We start from the raw sequence: 21832 nt of genomic DNA on the forward strand, positions 1-21832 counted from the left end.
TGGCTTCTCCTCGCTTCTCCTTGGTTTGTTTGACTGTAACGCACGTCGAAATCAGTATGACGGCGATAAAAATCAGGGTAATGCTTTTAATAATGTATTTTTATTGAATGAAATCATTAAATTCCTTGATATGAAGGGCAGTGTATTTTAATATTTAGCCTACTACAGTTAGCGATAGTTGTCAGGATGGTAGTAAACAGTGTTAAAGTTACCTTTAAGTGCAATATATTATAATATTACCTTACTTTTAAAAGATATACCAAATTTATAAACTTTTTTAATGTGTTATGTTATTTTATGGTTACTTTTGTTCATCTGGCTTGAGCTTGGTTCTTAATAATGCTTGTTTATATTTATTTATTCTAATATATATATATATATATATATATATATATATATATATATATATATATATATATATATATATATATATATATATAAACTGTAAAGCCCTTTAAAACTAAAAGTAAAATGTGAAGTGAATAAAAACAGTTGAGCTCAAACAAACCTTGCATGAAAAATAGGACGAATAAAAATAACTATCAATTCATTAGTATCTTGAGTCTGCATTTTAGTTTTTAAGTATTTTAAGAGCTAGTGAATCTGTTTTTGTGCTGGGAGACAGGGAAGCTGTCAATGAACAAATGGAAAAACCAATAGTATCTTTGATTATTTTCCTGAAAATGAAAATAAATGCTGTACATTAGGCCTACTTAAAAAATTAACCTCTGCACAAAGTTCACTTGCTTTATAATTTTAAGGCAATGGGTTTACTCACTCACTTGTTTAAAGAAATCACATTTACACTGTACTATTGTTATGTTCATTCATTTTTTTTCAGCTTAGTCCTTTTTTTTGTTATGTTTTTCAGGCAAAACAAACTTTCTAATTTTCAACTGAAAAAAGTAATCTGATTACATAACCATAACACATATAATTGTAATTCGTTACCACAAGCACTGGCCGTAAAAAATATAATATTTATTATTCATATATTGTACATTCTTAAAGTTTGCATGAAATCATAGTTTATTTTGCTAGCTCACATTGTTATTCTCAAGGTGAATACTTAATCAGTGCAAGTTAATCCACAGATTTTTTATTGTGTCTTGGTAATTTTGGGCAGCGCGGTGGTTGTGGGTAGCGCAGTCGCCTCACAGCATGAAGGTCGCTGGTTCGAGCTTGGGCTGGGTCTGTTGTCATTTCAGTATGGAGTGCTTTAGTTTCCCCCAAAGTCCAAACACATGCGCTATAGGGGAATTGGGTAAGCGAAATTGTGAATGTAAGAGTGTATGGGTGTTTCCCTGTGATGGGCTGCAGCTGGAAGGGCATCCTCATGTCTGCGTAAAACATTTCCTGGATAAGTTGGTGGTTCAATCTGCTGTGGCGACCCCTGATAAATAACGAACAGAGCCGAAGGAAAATGAATGAATGAATTTTGGTAATCTTTAATCAAAGTCTGATCATTTGTTTCCATGTTCTCTATATTTAATATATTTAATCACAGCCTTCTTATTTGCTGTCCTGTCCCTTAGACGCTGCGTTAGAAACCCTTCGCACCAGCGGTAATTCGTTTTTTGTAATTTGAAACAGCTGTACACAAAACAGCAGCTCGATGAGGCAGGCGAATCGGGGATCAGAAGGAAAAAGACAGTGGCTGCGTTCGAAACCGCATACTTCCATACTATATAGTACGCTAAAATCAGTATGCGAGCCGAGTAGTATGTCAGAATTCGTAGAATTCGAAAATCAGTATGCGAGAAGTACCCGGATGACTTACTACTTCCGACGAGATTCTGGAGTGCGCATCCCATGTTACTGCGCTATCCCATGATGCCAGCGAGCGAATTCATGAATGGGAGTAAAGCGACACAATTGACACAGGTAGGTCACGTGACCATGACAAAATGGCGGATGTAGTACGTCTGAATTCAATTCATACTTTTCACATTCATACTGTTTAGAACAACCCAGGCTCATTCTGAAAACGTAGTCCAGCCGACGTTTCTGGAGACCGTGAAATACGTCCCGGCAGGTACGTATTTGTGCAGTTTTTTTTCGCGAATCCGCGAGAGGCCGCTGTGTGCGCTTTTTCATATCTCGAACTTCTCTCGCGAGTGCCGTTTGTGCCTGTGCTGTTCTTGCGTCAACCCACCAGAGGACGCTGTCTGATTGACTGGCCAATCGGCTGACCCACTCTCCTCCTTCCGTGAACCCAACCAGTTTTACCGATTGACCCTCCCGCCCGCTCGCTCACTTCCCTAAACCCGAGCAACAATTTAGAAAAGCCGTCTAGAAACAGAAAAACCCTCGTCTGTTTTTTTTTTTTCAGATTTTCGTTTTCGGATTTCACCACGTGCTTACCCTGTTATGAACTCGTTTGCTTTATTTTTTGGATTCTGTTTTTGTCTTACCTGGTTTCTGGAACCGCTCTTCCCCAGACTCGAACCTGGACGCCTTTGTCAACTCCTCCTCTCTGCATCTGAAGTCGGCCGACGCACAGGATGAGCTGACCGGACAAACTGACTGCAGCGGGAAAGCCCTCCACACGGAGGTAAGCGGTCAGCCGGCAAGCGCGAAAGGGAACGGCGTCACACCGCCCCATATCGTTCACTTAAAAAAATGAAATGCAGCCATATGTACCTCCCGGGACGTATTTCGCGGTCTCCAGAAACGTCCGCTGGACTACGTATTCAGAATGAGCCTGGGTTGGTATAGAACGTACTTTTCTAACGGCTGAGTAGTACGTTTAAATTCAAATGCAGTACCTACTGAGTAGTAGGCGGTTTCAGACGCAGCCAGTGTGAACACACACTAGCGAGAAGGTGGCAAGGGGGGACAATCAAACTTGGGTTCGGCCTATTGGCAAATGAACCAAGTGTGAAAGCACCCTAAGAGTCAGATTTAAAACACTGGTAGCTTTTAGTGTGAATCATTGATATGGATGTGTGTTTTCTCGCTGTGTTTCTTCATAGGTCGGACCCGTTCCGCGTGTGAAGTCCTCTCCTCTGTTCTTAGACTTGTTCTGCCGTGGTCTGATTATCCTGTGCACGTCTGTATCTGTGGTCCTGTCATCGGTGGCGGTGTGTGACGGTCACTGGCTGCTCTCCGGCCAACACATGTTCGGCCTGTGGTATTTCTGCTCTGTGGAGGTGCCTCAGGGCTCGGTGTTGGGCCCCCAGAGTTTCACAGCGTCCGCAAACTGCACCCGGCGTCTGGAGGAGGCCGGGGTGGAAGGTCTGGACATGGGCTTGGCGGCGTGTCGCTCTGTTATCACGCTAGCTGTGGTCAGTGCTATATTTGGGCTGGAGCTGCTAGTGATGTCGCAGGCAAGCGAAGGCAGGGACTCTAGTCGGCGATGGACGCTCGGGGCTCGGCTGGTGCTGCTGGCGGGAGTAATGGCTGCCGGAGGTGTCGCGACTTTTGTGCTCATATTAGGGGCTTTTGCATCCCTCCTCGGGTTTACGCTGACCTTCTGGTGCCAGTTTACTGCAACCTTCTTGTTTTTCCTCAATGGCATGGCAGCACGGCACATCCAGAATATTAAGCCACCGCTGTTGCCCTCTGGTGGACATCCTGACAAACTGTAAACAACTAAACTTTAAAACTTGAAGACACTGAATTAGACGCTTTAGATCACGGAGATCTACCTTCCTGCAGAGTTCAGCTCCAACCCTGATCAAGAACAACGAACTAAGTAGGATCTGAAGGAGGACTCGGTGATTGAAGACAGGTGTGTTTGATCAAGGCTACAGCTGAACTCTGCAGGATGGTAGATCTCCAGGAACTGGATTGGGCAGAAGTGATTATGAAAGTTTTTTTTTAAAAACTACCCCTTATTGGGGGATATTTTGTGAAGCCATTGCCAAAAACTATTGTGAAAACAGACCATGGCTGCGTTCGAAACCGCATACTTTCATACTATATAGTACGCTAAAATCAGTATGCGAGTCGAGTAGTATGTCCGAATTCATAGAATTTGAAAATCAGTAGGCGAGAAGTACCCGGATGACTTACTACTTCCGGCGAGATTCTGAAGTGCACATACCATGCACGCTGCGTTATCCCATAAAGCCCCGTGAGATAATTCATGAATGGAAGAGAGGCGACGCAACTGACGCAGGTAGGTCACGTGACCATGACAAAATGGCGGATGTAGTACGTCCGAATTCCATTCATACTTTTCACATTCATACTGTATAGAACGTGCGGCCGAGTAGTACGTTTAAATTCAAAAGCAGTACCTACTGAGTAGTAGGCGGTTTCGGACGCAGCCCATGTGTCCACAGAGTATTTTGTGCACCAAAATACTTTAAAAACAACTTTTCCACTTTCCATTTTTGGGTGAACTGTACCTTTAATTTCCGTTTTTGTCATCAATGAGACACGATTTGTCCAAATTGATACCCTTTTTTTGGGGGGTAGTTTGTGAAGCCTGCTTAACCACGAGCTTTCCTACTTGAGGGTGCTCCATTAGATGGTGTTAGTTCCTCTTGAGCAGCTCTGCTCTTAAAGGACTAGTTCCCCACCAAAATGTAAATTCAATTATTAATTACTCACCCTCACGTCGTTCCAATCCCCTTTCCAATTTTAGATGAAATCTGAGAGCTCCCTCATCCTCCATAGATGGCACTCCCCTTTATTTGGGTATTTTGTGAAGCCTGCTTTACTATGAGCTTTACTACTTGAAGATGCTGCATTAAATGCATGTAATAGATGATGTTGGTTCCTCTTGTGCAGCTCTGCTTTTAAAGCGTTAGTTCATCCAAAAATGTGAATTCTGTTATCCATTACAGATGTCTTATATCAACTGTAATCGTTCGAAGCTCCATGAACACTTTTGTGCACCAAAATACATTATAAACAACATTTCCACTTCATTTTTGGGTGAACTGTACCTTTAATCTCCGTTTTTGGCATCATTGAGAAGTGATTTTAAAAGTTTGTCAAAAAACGATTTATTTTTGGGGTATTTTGTGAAGCCTGTGTAATGGAGGCCAGCTAGTGTGTGCTGTGCAGGTAAACCTCACTCCACTGACCTCTAAAGGTGTTCTAGCGACAAACGCTAGAGACCATGGTCTTTAGCCTCCTTGTTAGAGCAACCGACTCCCATGCGGAAGTTCGCCAGTTCGATCCTGGGGCGGGGCAGGTTGGGTGGTGTAGGGCCGGTGGGGTTATATTGGTGCCGTGACCCGGATGGGAGTGAGGTTTAGGGGGGTGAGTGTAACGGAGGCCAGCCAGTGTGTGCTGTGCAGGTAAACCTCACTCCTCTGACCTCTAAAGGTGTTCTAGTGACAGACACTAGAGGCCATGGTCTTTAGCCTCCTTGTTAGAGCAACCGGCTCCCATGCGGAAGGTCACCGGTTCGATCCCAGCTCGGAGCGGGTTAGGTGGAGTAGGACCGAAGGGGTTACACCTGCTTTACTATGAGCTTTACTACCTAAAGACGCTGCATTAGATGGAGTTAGTTCATCTTGAGCAGGTCTGCTCTTAAAGGCTTAGTTCATCCAAATATTTAAGTTCTGTTATTAATTACTCACCCTCGTGTCATTCCAATCCTCTGAGACTTCTGAACACAAATGAGGACATTTTAGATAAATTCCTGGAGCTCTCTCATCCTCCATAGGCAAGTGTCCAGAGATGTTCAAAGTCCAGAAAGGACCAAAACATCTTCAAAACAGATGATATGTCTATGTGATCGCCGGAAGCTCCACAAACACTTTTGTGCTCCTTTTTTGGTACATTTCCACTTGATTTTTTGCGTGAACTAACCCTTAAATCTGCACTATTTTGAAGGCTTGTTAAGAATAAAATATACTGTGTTTTTTTCCAGGAATTTTACCCATATTTTAAAGGATGCATTGCATTTTGTTTTAGGGTTGAATGCTAATCTAGAAAGCTAGACTTTCTCTTTCCCATTTTCTACAGATTGTGTTCTGATAATGCATGTTATAAGTGTGACTTGCATTTTGCGTTTGATTTATTTGAATCATAAATAATTCTTTAACTGCCCGTTTCATTCTGTAATTGTTTTTCCATTTATTTTTGTTCTCATTTTATAAATGTACATAATGTTGGTCAGAGTAAAGTTTTTAATTGTAAATAAGCAATAACTACTAACAGGTAGTCATATAGTTTATTTAACAATAAGTGATTTCTAACTGACTTTATTAAACATATTTTTAATACAGCATTTAAAATATTCTCCTATCTATACATGCCATTTCACAAACTTCAGTTAATTTAATTTGTTTCTTTACATTTGCATGTATTTCACAACATACAATACTTCAGAATACATTAATGTGAGGTGTTAAATACTTCATTATCATCTCTAAATATTTACACTATTTAAAAAAACACATTAAAAGGGTCATGACACTACTGTTCATTACTTTTTAATATTTATACTTATAAAAGTTTTTCGCACATAAAATACACACTTTATCTGCAAAACATTCAGTCCGAAATGGTGCTCATTTCAGTAGATATCCCCTTTTATAACAAGAGAACTCAGTATTAAGTCATTTGTTTGGAAACTAGCATGGGCAAAATAGAAAATAATTCATCGCTACTCAACATTTCTCAATTTCTGAGATCTAAAATGAACGTAATTTAATATAATGCAATGCAAAGCACATTGGGTGTATGGCTATACACAATAAATGTGTAACAGTGCTCAGCATATATATGTTCACCCCTCACAAATCTCTCTTTTAAATTCATGTTTAATAGGAAGCTCTACAATATTATATTGGTGCATATACATTAGATTAGTCAGTACTGAAGCCAAATCTGGAGCTTATCTAAGAAAATAACTTATGATAACGGTCCAAAAACTAGTACAGCCAAATTTATATGTTATAGAAAAACATTGAAGGGCACTTAAGGTGAAAAATCTTCTTTTCAAGCTGTTTGGACAGACTTGTGTGTATATAGTGTATATACTGTCATATTGGGCTGATATAAACACACACAGTCCTTTTTTTTCAAATTTAACAACAAATAAACGGTGGACCAATTGGAGCGGTTTACAGATCGACCGCAACTTGTTGTAGGTGTGCGATCTCCCCGCCCACCAATATTGAATGACAGCTGCGTGCATTAACATGTCTCTATAGTAATGCATATAATCATATCAACAAGACAGGACGAGCGCAAAGCAACCGGGAATGAAAGGTCTGTTCAGTTTACTAGGATCATCAATCATCATCAGACGTGATCAAGAGTGAGTTTCACATGTTTAACATGTTTTAAAACGTGTGCACGAGTGTAATGAAGTACAGCCATTCACTTCAGATTCACTTCATCACCACAGCCTCGTGTCTCTCTCTCTGTCTCTGTGTGTGTGTGTGTTTGCGCTATGTATGTGTGTCTGCCTGCGTGTCTACGCTATGTATGTGCGTGTGTGTCCGCGCTACTTGTCTGTGCTATGTGTGTGTGTGTGTCTGCCTGCGTGTCTACACTATGTATGTGCGTGTGTGTCTTGCAACGTATCTGTGCTGTGTGTGTGTGTGTGTGTGTCTGCGCTGTGTGTGTGTGAACTCATTGTTGCAACTCCACAAAAAATGCATCAAATACTGCTTGGTAAAGTTCTTACTGTTGTATTTCTCACAAACTTTGCGTGAGATATGCTTCCTGAGGCAGCCGAGGGCGTGTTGAGGCATGCTGCTGACAGGCACGTGGGAACGGTGACTCGCCTTAAAGGCCCAGTGCAAAAAAACAGCAACAACCTTTTCCCAGCTGTAATACAGACACTTCAGACAGCTCTAATAAATACTCTGATGGGTGTTTTGAGCTGATACTTTACAGACACATTCTGGGGACACAAAAGACTTAAAATAAATATGAAAAAGGGGTAACCTATGTGCCCTTTAAACACAAATTTAATTCAAGAAAAGCAAAAAAAATAGAAAAATGAGTTGAAATTTTGTAGGGTGTTTTTTATTTTTGCAATATTTTGCTTGAATTTATATATATTATCATTCAATTCCTAAAGATGTTCGGTGACTAAAATATTATTTTAATAAGTATATCTGCTTAATAATCTGTTTTGTTCAAATGCACCAATGTATGACCTATAGTTACTGAGAAATGGATAAAAATAATCATTTTCAAAGTGGGCTGTACTCAATTATGCTGAGCACTGTATATGAATACGCATTATATTACATTGCATAATTTAATTTAGACTTATACAGCTCAAATATCTAAAGAAATCAAAGAACATTTCATTCTTCATGCCTTGACCTCTTCTACTAATATCACCTATTGCGCTGCCATCACTTGTTGCTTTTTCCCTTGTAATAAGTTACTTGATTTGCATGCTGGCATATGTTTTATAATAACTAAGAATGAGGACATTTGAGTGATGTCAGGCACCAGAAGAGTGATTCAATATTCAATGCTCAGTATATAATATAGGGTTGAAGTCAAAATGATTCGCCTTGCTGTGAATTTCCTTTTCTGATATTTTTCAAATGATGTCGAACAGATTCAGGAGTTTCCTCTAATATTTGTTCTTCTGGAGAAAGTCTTATTAATTTTATTTCTGCTAGAATAAAAGCAGTTTTTAAACCCATGTTAAGGTCAATATTATTAGCCCCCTTCAGCAATATTAGTCTCCAGAACAAACCACTGTTATACAATGACTTGCCTAATTACCCTAACTTTACCCTAATTACCCTAGTTAAACATTTAAATGTCACTTTAAGCTGGATAGAGTTAGGGTTGGGGTTAATGTTGCCAGCGCCCTCTGGTGGATTTGTCATCTGAAATGTGCAATGAAACCTATCCGGAGCAATCTATTTTACATTAAGCAAAAACTGTAGGCTGATTCGCATATTTTCAATGAGCCTGGGTTGTTTTTTGAAGATACCAGTGTTGTTCAGGTGATCTGTGTGTTGGGTCGAGTCAGCAGAGAGACCTGGGTCAGCGGGAGTCCACTGTTGCTCAGAGAGCTGTGATGAACTCTGGGCTCTCCGTGAAAATGCTGCTTCAGACGCCACCGTCTCCACCGCCGCTGGACTTCATACTGTACCTGTCAAAAAAGGTCAATAAATGTTAAGATTTACCAGCGAAACATAAAACAGAACTGTGCTGCTATACGTGGCCTCAATATTGACGCGTGTGGCTAAAATGTGCAGGAAACCTGTGATGCATTAAACCTGGAAAACATAACCTGAGGTAATTTGATTCACATGTCAATTTCTTTTGATTCACTCACCTCTCCGTTTAAAAAACAGTACAGCAGTGCCACAATAAAGCCCTGGAACGGTAAAAACAACATGAAGCAGAACCAAAAGACATGGTGGATAATTTCATCATCACAACAGTGTCAAATGTATGTGCTACACGGAGCTGAGATTCAATTTACTCCATTTCAAAAACCTAGCCTACAATAGTACCTGTGTAAACATGAGAACATCCACATACAGCAATGCATAATATATAGCGCATTACAGATGTGTTATTGTTTATACGGTTGCAAAATATCAACAATATTGTGAAATACTATATATAAATTCAAATGTATTTGCTAACATACAATAAACATATGCAAAAAGTGTAAAGTATGTAAATTGAAAATTATATATAAGAACATTTAATATATAGCACCTACAGATAAAATACAGGACAAATGTAAAGTGATATATAATATATAAGAACATTTAATATGTAAGGACATATAAATAATATATAGAACATAAGTAAAGTGATATATAATATATAAGAACATTTAATTTATAGGACCAACATATAATATATATGACATATGTAAAGTGTTATAAAATATAAAGGACATTTAATATATAGGACCTACAGATAAAATATAGGACAAATGTAAAGTGATATGTTTATATATATATTTATATATTATATATATATATAGAAATATATATATAAAAGAACATTTAATATGTAAGGACATATAGATAATAAGTAAAGTAAGTAATAAGTAAAGTAAAGTAAATAAGTAAAGTGATATATAATATATAAGAACATTTAATATATAGGACCAACATATAATATATATGACATGTAAAGTGATATATAAAATATAGGACATTTAACATATAGGACCTACACATGCAAAGTTATATATAATATATAGGACATTTTATAGGACATAAAGATAATATATGTGGCTTTTGCAAAGTGATATGTCATATATAGGGCATTTGATGTATATGACCTACAGATAACATATATGGCATATGCAAAGTGATATATAATATTTAAGAACATTTAATAGAGACCAACATATAATATATAGGACATATGTAAAGTGATATATAATATATAAGAACATTTAATATAAAGGACACATAGATAATATATAGAACATATGTAAAGTGATATATAATATATAGGATATTTAATATATAGGACCTACATATAATATATATGACATATGTAAAGTGATATAGAATATATAGGATATTTAATATATAGGACCTACATATAATATATATGACATATGTAAAGTGATATATAATATATAGGACATTTAATATGTAGGACCTACAGATAAAATATAGGACACATGCAAAGTTATATATAATATATAGGACATTTAATATATAGAGGCCAACATATAATATATAGGACATATGTAAAGTGATACTTAATATATAAAACATTTATTATATAGGACCTACAGATAATATATTGGACATATGTAAAGTGAGTTATAATATATAGGACAAACAGATATAAATCAGGACATATGTAAAGTGATATATAATATATAAGAACATTTAATATATAAGACCTAGAGATAAAATATATGGCATATGCAAAGTGATTTATAATATATAAAACATTTAATATATAGGACATATGTAAAGTGAGTTATAATATATAAGAAAATTTAATATATAGGACCTACAGATAAAATATAGGACATATGTAAAATGGTCCATAATATATAAGAACATTTAACATATAGGACCAATACTTCCTAAATTACACAGCGCCCTCTAGTGGATTGTCATCTGAAAGGTACAATGAAACATACCCGAAGGATCCACAAATCTCAGTTACCCGATTTCTTTATCATTATTAAATTAAACTATATTATCATGCAGCTCTGTTATGCTAAATGCAACTATAAATAAATTAGGATTATAGTATATAACATTAACAAAGCTGCTTTGAAATCATGTGTATTATGAACAATTCTCTATATGTAAATACATTTGACTGGACTGTTCCTATGTGAATGTGTCGGACGTTGTGAGATTAAACCATACTATCATTCAGCTGAGCTCTAATATCCTAAATCTGACTATAAATGTACATAAATGCAAATAACTTTGACTGGACTGTCCTAGTGTAAATGTGTTTGAGAAAAGAAGCTAGAAGTTACCTGTGTGGATGCTAATGCTAGCTCAATGACGTTCCAGATTTTGAAGGTTAGCACGCTAACCCGGTCAGGGAAAAAGGCGAAGAGCACATACTGCAGACCAAACAGCGACACTAAGAGAAATGTGGATTTCGCCAGCTTCCTACGCCATGAAAGAGAGTTTTGGCTTTATAAAATCATTGATCCAGTATTTATATTCATACACAATGATAATTCAAAAGGCTTTACATAAACAAGATATAAAAGAAATGTAAAATACAACAAGTATGAGACATAAAACAAAGCGAAGAGTTAAAATGTTATTAAAATGACACTTTATTAGGTACACCTGTCCAACTGCTCGTTAATGCAAATTTCTAATCAGCCAATCACATGGCAGCAACTCAATACATTTAGGCATGTAGACATGGTCCAGGTGATCAAAGCGAGCATCAGAAAGGGGATTTAAGGGACTTTCAACGTGGCATGGTTGTTGCTGCCAGACGGGCTGCTCTGAGTATTTCAGAAACTGCTGATCTACTGGGATTTTCACGCACAACCATCTCTAGGGTTTACAGAGAATGCTCCGACAAAGAGGAAATATCCAGTGAGCGGCAGTTCTGTGGGCACGAATGCCTTTTTGATGAGGCCAGATGTCAGAGGAGAATGGCCAGACTGGCTCCAGCTGATAGAAACGCAACAGTAACTCAAATAAGCACTCGTTACAACCGAGCTCTGCAGAAGAGCATCTCTGAACACACAACACGGCCAACCTTGAGGCGGATGGGCTACAGCAGGCTACAGCATCTTCTGATGGCTACTTCCAGCAGGATAACGCAGCATGTCATAAAGCTCAATCATCTCAGACTGGTTTCTTGAACATGACGATGAGTTCACTGTGCTCAAATGGCCTCCACAGTCACCAGAGCTCAATCCAATAGAGCAGCTTTGGCATGTGGTGCAACGGGAGATTGGCATCATGGATGTGCAGCCGACAAATCTGCAGCAACTGTGTGATGCTATCATGTCAATATGGAGCAAAATCTCTGAGGAATATTTCCAGTAGCTTGCTGAATCTACGCCATGGATGATTAAAGCAGTTTTGATGGCAAAATGGGGTCCAACCCAGTACCAATAAGGTGTACCTAATAAAGTGGCCAGCGAGTGTATTATGTGTTTAAAAACAGGTTTAAAATAAATAATTTATAAGAAAGATTTCAATCATATAAATATATTGGTCACTTGATTTCAATGAACAATTCACACTATTATCAAACCATTAACTTATACTTTTAACTCAATAGACTAATAATTTGCTGCTTATTAATAGTGGTTGGTTTCAGGCATGTCCAAGCTCGATCCTGGAGGGCCGGTGTCCTGCAAAGTTTAGTTCCAACCACAATCAGACACACCTGGGCTAGCTAATTAAGCTCTTACTAGGCTTTCTAGAAACATCCTTGCAGGTGTGTTGAGGCAAGTTGGAGCTAAAATCTGCAGGACACCAGCCCTCCAGGACCAAGTTTGGACACCCCTGGTTTAGGTATACAAATGCAGAATAAGATCATACTGTGTTAGTAAGTGTTAATAAACAGTTAATATCATAATAATAGGCAGGTAATAAGCCAGTAAATGGTGTGAATTTTTAGTTAGTCTGAAGTGTTATTAAACAGGAGTGTGTGTATGAGCCAAACCAAATTACTTTCCATGTCTTGCATATTGTTTGCTGTACTTTTGCAATAGTGTTTTGTAGCTGTAGTGGTAATAAATGTGCTATTTTCTCTCACCTGTGATGGTTAATTTCATTTCCGTGCATGTCAGCTGCTTTCAGTTTTCCCACTAACGTCCGAATAATGCTCAGAAAAAACAGCATGTTCACCTGAAAACACAGTTATGGGAACTAAAACGGCCTTTTTTTGTTGTGTAACTGTTTGTTGCATTAGCTATTGAATATTTAAAAATATAAGGTAACTCTTTACTTGAGTGAATGTTCATTATAGTTCATAAGAGCACCTTTAAATGACAGTTGGAGATATTTGGACTAGAAACAAGACAGAAACTCTTAGCAAGAAAAGCATTTCTGCAGTGTAAATCTGAGACAATCGAGGAGAATGTTTGCTCACTGTGATAAAAATGATGACGGGAACTCGCAGGATCCACCATATCCAGCCATGATCTCTTGTCTCCCAGCATCTGTCACACACACACACACACACACACACACACACACACACACACACACACACACACACACACACACACACACACACACACAAACACACACACACACACACACACACACACACACACACACACACACACACACACACACACACACACACACACACACACACACACACACACACACACACACACGCACACACATTGTGTTCTCATGCAGGTTTAAAATAGCCTCTCTTATATAATACAGATATAATAAATAATTGTCCAGAGGAGGCTGGTATAAACAAAGCAAGTCTCCAGAGAGATCAGACTGACCCCAAAACAGTATATAACTACTGCTTTACCCACTCCAAACAGGACTTTTTTCAGAAAGTGTGTGAACGTACCCTTCATTCTGGTGCAGATATTTGGCCAAACTCCAGCTGATAATGATGAGCATCGGGATTCCTGCAGGAACAAGTCTCATTTTATTAGTATGCTAGTTGTGTATATATTAAATAAAAGATTAAATATCAAAAGCAACCCAGGCCCATTCTGATTACGTACCCCATGTATACAGTACATTTCTGGAGAGCGCCAAATGCATCCCAGGAGCTACGTTTAGTGCAGTTTTTGTTTTTGCGAATCCACCAGAGGCTGCTGTGTACGCTTTTACAGATCTCAAACTTCTCACAAGTGCCATTCACACCTGCTTTTCTCACATAAATCCACCAGAGGCCGCTGTCGACTGACTGACTGACCCACCCTCCTCCTTCCCTAAATCCAACTGACAGGGTTTTCAAAAGCACCGACTGACCCGCCCACCCCCCTCCCTAAACCCAACCAACAGTGTTTTCAAAAGCACCGACTGACCAGCCCACCCCCTTCCCTAAACCCAACCGACAGTGTTTTCAAAAGCACCGACTGACCCGCCCACCCCCCTCCCTAAACCCAACCAACAGTGTTTTCAAAAGCACCGACTGACCCGCCCACCCCCCTCCCTAAACCCAACCGACAGTGTTTTCAAAAGCACCGACTGACCCACCCACCCCCTTTCCTAAACCCAACCGACAGTGTTTTCAAAAGCACCGACTGACCCGCCCACCCCCTTCCCTAAACCCAACCCACAGTGTTTTCAAAAGCACCGACTGACCCTCCCACCCACTTCCCTAAACCCAACCGATAGTGTTTTCAAAAGCACCAATTGACCCGTGACATACCTCTGGCTACATAATTCATTTTAATTAATTTTTAATGATTAATTAAATTAGATCTGGGAATTTCTGTGTGGAGTTTGCATGTTCATCCTGTGTTGGCGTGTGTTTCCTCTGGGTGCTCCGGTTTCTCCCACAGTCACACATGCACTATAGGGGAACCGATGAGCTAAGTTGGCCGTAGTGTATAAGTGTGTGTGAATGAATGTGTATGGGTGTTTCCCAGTACTGGGTTGCAGCTGGAAGGACATCTGCTGCGTAAAACATATGCTGAATAAGTTGGTGGTTCATTCCGCTGTGGCGACCCCTGATAAGGGACTAAGCCGAAGGAAAATGAATGAATGTATATTTGGATAGCTCACCCCAGCCGAGCAGGATGTACCAGTGCAGGCGCTTCTTCTGCGAGCGCAGTGAGAGGTTGATGAGGCTGTGCAGGTAATGAGCCTCCACCAGCAGCCAGCTGTAATTAGCCAGGATGCAGTAATTGGAGAGGAACAGCGCCACTTTACAGCCCGGCTGAGGAAAACCCGGAAACACATCAGCTTATCTGCGCATCCGTTTACCATCTATATGTGCTGGATAATGCTGTTATGTGTGTGTGTGTGTGTGTGTGTGTGTGTGTGTGTGTGTGTGTGTGTGTGTGTGTGTGTTTGTGTGTGTGTGTGTGTGTGTGTGTGTGTGTGTGTGTGTACCGGATGTGAGTTGCAGTGGTAGTACTCCTGAGAGTAATGCAGCGCAGCGTCTCTGATGAAGATGAACAGAGCTCTCAGGATGAAGGACAGGAAAAGCTGCATGTGGATGAAGTTACGTGTGCAGTGCAGCTTCCTGAACACAAATCACAATCATACCTCAAATCACACTTCAGCATCACAGAAACATTATTAAAGCACACGCTGAGAGACTCAAGCTGCGGATCTGCACACACACACACACACACACACACACACACACACACACACACACACACACACACACACACACACACACACACACTAACATTCAGATTCGTTCATTTGTTTGCCAGTTACTTTAAAGACACACAGTTGAAGTCAGAATTATTTGCCCTCTTGTGAATCTTTGTCATATATCTCCCAGATGATGTTGAACAGATTCAGGAGTTTCTCACAGTGTTTCCTCTAATATTTGTTCTGCTGGAGAAAGTCTTAATTGTTTTATTTTGGCTAGAATAAAAGCAGTTCTTAATTGTTTTAAAGCCATGTTAAGGTCAATATTATTCACCCCTTCAGCAATATTAGTGTTGGATTGTCTCCAGAACAAACCACTGTTATACAATGACTTGCCTAATTACCCTAACTTTACCTTAATTACCCTAGTGAAGCCTTTAAAGGGTCACGAAACACCAAAACACATGTGTTGAGCTGTTGACAGTCGTATATGTGTCCCACACTGCTGTAAACACTATTAGGACACCTATATTTCACTGGAAAGTGTAAATTGGTTGTTTTTGCGTTATTTCAAGCAAATTCGTACTTCCGGTTTGAAACGAATTTTTGAAGCTGCGTCACGGTCATGACATAATAGCGTGTATTCCAGCGTGCAGACTGGACGTCTGTGCCAGAGTGTGTCTTATTACGTCTCACAGTGTGCTGCCTTAATGCATGATTAAGGCTTGGTACAAACCAATCAGTGCGCTCTATTGTGCAACTTCATTAATATTCATTACTGTCACAGTGTTTAGACGACAGAGACGCCACGTTGTGTTGGCAAAACAAGCGTGAAGTGTTGCTTTTATAGTTTGCTGCAGTTCAGTTTTGTTTTCATTTTCTCTCTGTGAGAGCGCAGCTGGAGTCACGTGTGGATTAACAGTGTACGCGACGCTCGACAACAATAACTTACGTGTCTAAGGAGGATTATTGTTTACCTGAGAGCTGTTCTCATCTGCAAACGCTGAGATCCGGATTCGCTTTAGTCTCCTCTTAATAAAGACGCGGCTCTAGTTGCTGGTGATTGTTCTGTCTCTACAGATTTAGTAAGTGAGTGACCAGTGCTCTTTGTTTATTCAGTTTGTTCGTATCGAACTAACGTTAACTATTGCACCGAGTGTAAACATGTTAGCACCACAACCAAACTTTAACCTCGTGTAGGATTTTCACCGCATAGTGTGACCGAAATAACACACGCGACTTTCTGAAGCTACCTGCCGTGTGCATCTAAGTTTCCGGGAAATGCGGAGGGTTTTTTTCTCTCATTCGCCGTGCGGTATCAAACATTGCATGAAAAATACACGCTTAGAGCAGCTCCTCGAATCAAATAATCAAATATCTCGTTTGTCGCGAGGGACATGAATGAATTCCCTGAATGAAAGAGCCAAACTGCAGTTAAAGTCCACCATTTAATAATTTGGCAAATAATTCGACTTCAGATGTCCATGTAAACACAGTCCCTTTCTCCCCTGTGTGTGTGTGTGTGTTTTGACTCTGAAACTCAGCGCGCCCAAATAGACACTCCCACACTAAGCCTCTTTTCTTTCTCCGACACTCCCCCCTAAACAGAGCTGGACACGCCCACTTTTCTGACTTTTTCCAAAGTAGAGGTGTGAAAACACCCTGCTGAAACGAGGGGGTTTCATGGCCCTTTAAATGTCACTTTAAGTTGAACACTAGTGTCTTGAAGAATATCTAGTCTAATATTATGTGCTGTCATCATGGCAAAGAGAAAACAAATCTAGCTATTCCTATATCTAAAAACTGCCCTCAACTACAGTGATTTGAGCATGTGTAAATCATTATCGTACACCACCGAACGGGGGTCAGATTTGAGAGCACGAAGCCTGCAAATAAAAGTGTTTAGTCCAGTCTGGCATGTGGAATTCCTCTAAATGAGACATTCAGCTAAACGCACCCAAATGTAAACGTTACAATATTAAACATGTTTATCACCGCAGAGCCAGGCTGTACAGCGAGAGGATCTTGGATCAGGGATGGCTGAATTCTTTGGCTGATGTTTAATGATGGTTTAGGCTCAGATAAATTCAGCACAATCAGTCAGGACGCTTTCTTCCTCGCATGTTCTTCATGTAGCTTCTTGTCCAGATGATTTAGAGTGTTATTATCATCTTCTTTTAAAAGTGAATGTAATCGTGTTTAATGTTGTTTTCATCAGCTTTAATTTCTCATATTTTCCTGATATGAAAATCAGTGTATTTCTGCTCTTTGTTGTTTTTGTTGTTCATTAGTTGCTAAAGCGAGTTTCCTTATCAGTGCTCCATTATCCATAATTATTCTATCTTCATTGCGTGACTCATCTTTCATTATTTGTGCTGTGAATATGATCCCAGGATCATGCAGCAGGCTGCTTTTCTTAGAGATTACACTTTTTGTTTTACACCCAAAAAAAAAAAAAAAAACATGCATATGCACTATATATACACACTGGCCACTTTATAAGGTACATCTTACTATTACCGGGTTGAATCCATTTTGACTTCAGAACGGCCTTAATCCTTTGTGGTGTAGATCCAGCAAGCTACTGGAAATATTCCTCAGAGATTTTGCTCCATATTGTCATGATAGCATCACACAGTTGCTGCAGATTTGTCAGCTGCACATCCATGATGCCAATCTCCCGTTCCACCACATCCCAAAGCTGCTCTATTGGATTGAGCTCTGGTGACTGTGGAGGCCATTTGAGTACAGTGAACTCATCGTCATGTTCAAGAAACCAGTCTGAGATGATTGAGCTTTATGACATGCTGCGTTATCCTGCTGGAAGTAGCCATCAGAAGATGGAGACACTGTGCTCATAAAGGGATGGACATGGTCAGCAGCAATACTCAGGTAGGCTGTGGCGTTGATGCTCAATTGGTACTAATGGACCCAAAGAAAATCTCCCCCACACCATTACACCACCACTAACTGTTAATATAAGGCAGGATGGATCCATGCTTTCATGTTGTTGAACCAAATTCTGCCCCGAGCATCTGAATGTGTCAGCAGAAATGGAGACTCATCAGAGCAGCAACGTTTCTCCAATCTTCTATTGTCCAGTTTTGGTGAGTCTGTGTGAATTGTAGCCTCAGTTTCCTGTTCTTAGCTGACAGGAGCGGCACCCGGTGTGCTCTTCTGCTGCTGTAGCCCATCCGCCTCAAGGTTGGACGTGTTGTGTGTTCAGAGATGCTCTTCTGCAGAGCTCGGTTGTAACGAGTGCTTATTTGAGTTACTGTTTCCTTTCTATCAGCTGGAACCAGTCTGGCCATTCTCCTCTGACCTCTGGCATTAACAAGGCATTTGCGCCCACAGAACTGCCGCTCACTGGATATTTCCTAAAGTGACTGGTGAGAGTATATGGCAACGGTAACACTTTAGTACAAGAGACCAATTCTCACTATTAATTGCTTGCCTGTTATTAATATGTTGGATATTTATTAGCACTTATAAAGCACATATTTAGCATGATTGTGTTTTACATCTACAGAATGTCAAAATTATAGCTAATATATTTGAACATATAAACATATAAAATTGAACCATTATTTATATTTTTCCCACATTTCTAAGATTTATTTTTAGCACATTTCTAATCATAATAGTTTTAATAACTCATCTCTTATAACTGATTTATTTTCTCTGTGTCATGATGACAGCACATAATATTAGACTAGATATTCTTCAAGACACTAGTGTTCAGCTTAAAGTGACATGTAAAGGCTTCACTAGGGTAATCAGGGTAAAGTTAGGGTAATTAGGCAAGTCATTGTATAACAGTGGTTTATTATGGAGACAATCCAACACTAATATTGCTGAAGGGGGCGAATAAAATGGCTTTAAAACTATTAAAAACTGCTTTTATTCTAGCTGAAATAAAACAAATAAGACTTTCTCCAGATGAACACATATTAGGGGAAATACTGTGTACAATTCCTGAATCTGTTCAATATGATGTGGGAAATATTTGACAAAGAAAAAGCATTCACAGGAGGGCAAATAATTCTGACGATATATATATATATATATATATATATATATATATATATACAAGCTAATGACCGAGGAAAAAATGAGTGCCATGGCCAAACCAGTTGAGAAACATTGCTTCACAGGCTAATAACACAGATGTAAAAACACACACACACTCAGCCTGTTACCTGAACACACACAGCACTGTAAGAGCAATGCTGAGTGACACAAGAGAGACGGCGTATCCTGCTGAATACATGATCTTCACATAGAAGAAGTACTCGTCTGAGACCAGCACCTGACACAGCACAAAGATGGGCACATTATTGCATATAAGAACAACATCTTTGTGTATTTATTTTGTGTCCCTAAATAAAAATGAGCTGCAAGTTTCAAGTTTATTTTTGTTCTTTTTATTGCACATGTAGAAGCATGTTGTGGAGTTATGAAAATGCCAAACAGGATCATCCCTGACTCCCTCAGGTCTCTATGAAAGTCTGTAGACTGACTTCCAAGTGAAAGACTTAGGATATGGCAAAATGATGTGGCTTTTACACTCCCGCAGAAAAAAGCAAATGCATGTGAACTTGAGACTGAAGGAAGCACTGACTGAAATTCTCATAGAAAGATTCGGATTACTGACTTGAAACTCAATTTGGACTGAAAATGTCTATTTGGATTGTAAAATTAAAAGTCTGATTTTAATTTATATTGAGAAGCTAACCCTTATAGGGATTAAATATCTCAAGCCTGACTATAAAGGGCACCTAGGTTACCCCTTTATTTAGATTTAATATAAGTCTTTTGCGTCTCTAGAATGTGTATATAAAGTTTCAGCTCAAAACACCCATCAGATTGTTCATTATACCTTTTACAAGATGCTGTTTATTACTGATTTCCAGCAGGGGGTGGTTTTGACGTACTGCGCCTTTAAGACGACAAAGGCGCCTACTGTTTCTACGTGCCTTCCCGCGTGCTTTAATCTCCTCCCTCAGCTGCGTCAGACAACAGACAAACTTAAAGGAAGAAGGTCTCGCGTAGCGTTTGTGAAAAATACTACAGTAAGAACTCATCTTTACTAATCAGTATTGTGAAGTTGCATTGATGAGTCACACTCAATATCGTAACAAAGTTCAAGCGCGAGCACACACGCACACACACACACACACACACACACACAGAGATACACACGCACACCGCAGCTGACACACACACACACACACACAGGCAGGCAGACAGACAGAGCGCAGTGTGCTTAGCACTGTTTTGCACTCAAATATGTCAGGATACAGGCTAACCTCCAGTGCTGTGTGGATATCTGTGATGCTAATGTACAAAATAAACCTGATTTAACTTCCACAAACCGGGATTGAAGCGTCTACTTTATAATTGTTCTGACACGCGGCTGTGCTGATGAAGTAAAGCTGGGGTAAATCGCTGTAATTCTTTACACACGTGCCCTGTTTTAAAACACTTAAAACATGTGAAACTTACTCTTAATCACATTTGATGATGATTGCTGATCCGTGCGAACAGAACAGAGCTTTTATTCCCGGTTGCTTTGCGTATGTCTGCCTGGTCTTGTTGACATATACACGTGACTACCGGAACATGTTAATGCGCGCAGCTGTCAATCAATTCGGTGGGCGGGGGGATCGCACTCCTACGTAAAGTTGCGGTCGGTCTGAAAACCGCTCTAATTGGTCCACCGTTTTTATGTTGTTCAATTAAAATAAAAGGACTGTGTGTGTTTATATCAGCCCAATATGATGGTCTATACACTTTATATACACACATGTCTGTCCAAATAGCTTGAAAAGTAGATTTTTCACCATAGGTGCCCTTTAAATGAACACTTCTCAAAAACTTCAGCATCAGCTCAGCCAAAAGGAGTTGTGCAAATTTTGTGCAGCCCTACCATGTTTAATGATGTGACATCCTTTTAATTATTATACCCTTTATTTGTTGATTTTCTAAAATTAATTCCCCTGATAAACAAGGGACTTAGCTGAAGGAAAATGAATGAATGAATGATGTTTGAGGTACCGAGTCGCTGGGAAAGTGAAAGCTGTCATTGAGTCCGTGTCCACAGGCGAGTTCATACGGAGGGAAGGTTACAGACCAGCCGTTCTCAGTGCAGTTCTTCATCACAGCTCCTGCAGAGACAACACACAGGACAAACAACACAATCATAA

At 39.5% G+C, this 21832-nt stretch overlaps 2 protein-coding genes across 3 annotated transcripts in view; one reads left to right on the plus strand and one right to left on the minus strand.

Annotated features, from left to right (window-relative positions):
- Positions 1-6193, plus strand: tmem37 (transmembrane protein 37). The gene is given in 2 exon segments (NM_213174.2): positions 1-77; positions 2976-6193. Coding segments are annotated over 2 exon segments (636 nt in total). The 5' UTR covers positions 1-56; the 3' UTR covers positions 3591-6193.
- The window catches only part of sctr (secretin receptor), a 25593-nt gene continuing 9878 nt past the window's right edge, over positions 6118-21832 (minus strand). Inside the window, exons 1-10 of one of the 2 annotated variants that reach the window (XM_073911538.1) lie at positions 21132-21199; positions 19826-19935; positions 15414-15546; positions 15084-15237; positions 13915-13975; positions 13468-13537; positions 13132-13223; positions 11372-11510; positions 9227-9268; positions 6118-9040 (exon numbers count right to left, since the gene is read on the minus strand). In XM_073911538.1, coding sequence (XP_073767639.1) covers positions 8888-9040; positions 9227-9268; positions 11372-11510; positions 13132-13223; positions 13468-13537; positions 13915-13975; positions 15084-15237; positions 15414-15546; positions 19826-19896 — 915 coding nt within the window. In that variant the 5' untranslated portion in view covers positions 19897-19935; positions 21132-21199 and the 3' untranslated portion in view covers positions 6118-8887. 2 annotated transcript variants of the gene reach the window in all.

This window comes from Danio rerio, chromosome 9, assembly GCF_049306965.1.
Source record: "Danio rerio strain Tuebingen ecotype United States chromosome 9, GRCz12tu, whole genome shotgun sequence".
Lineage (NCBI taxonomy): Eukaryota > Metazoa > Chordata > Actinopteri > Cypriniformes > Danionidae > Danio > Danio rerio.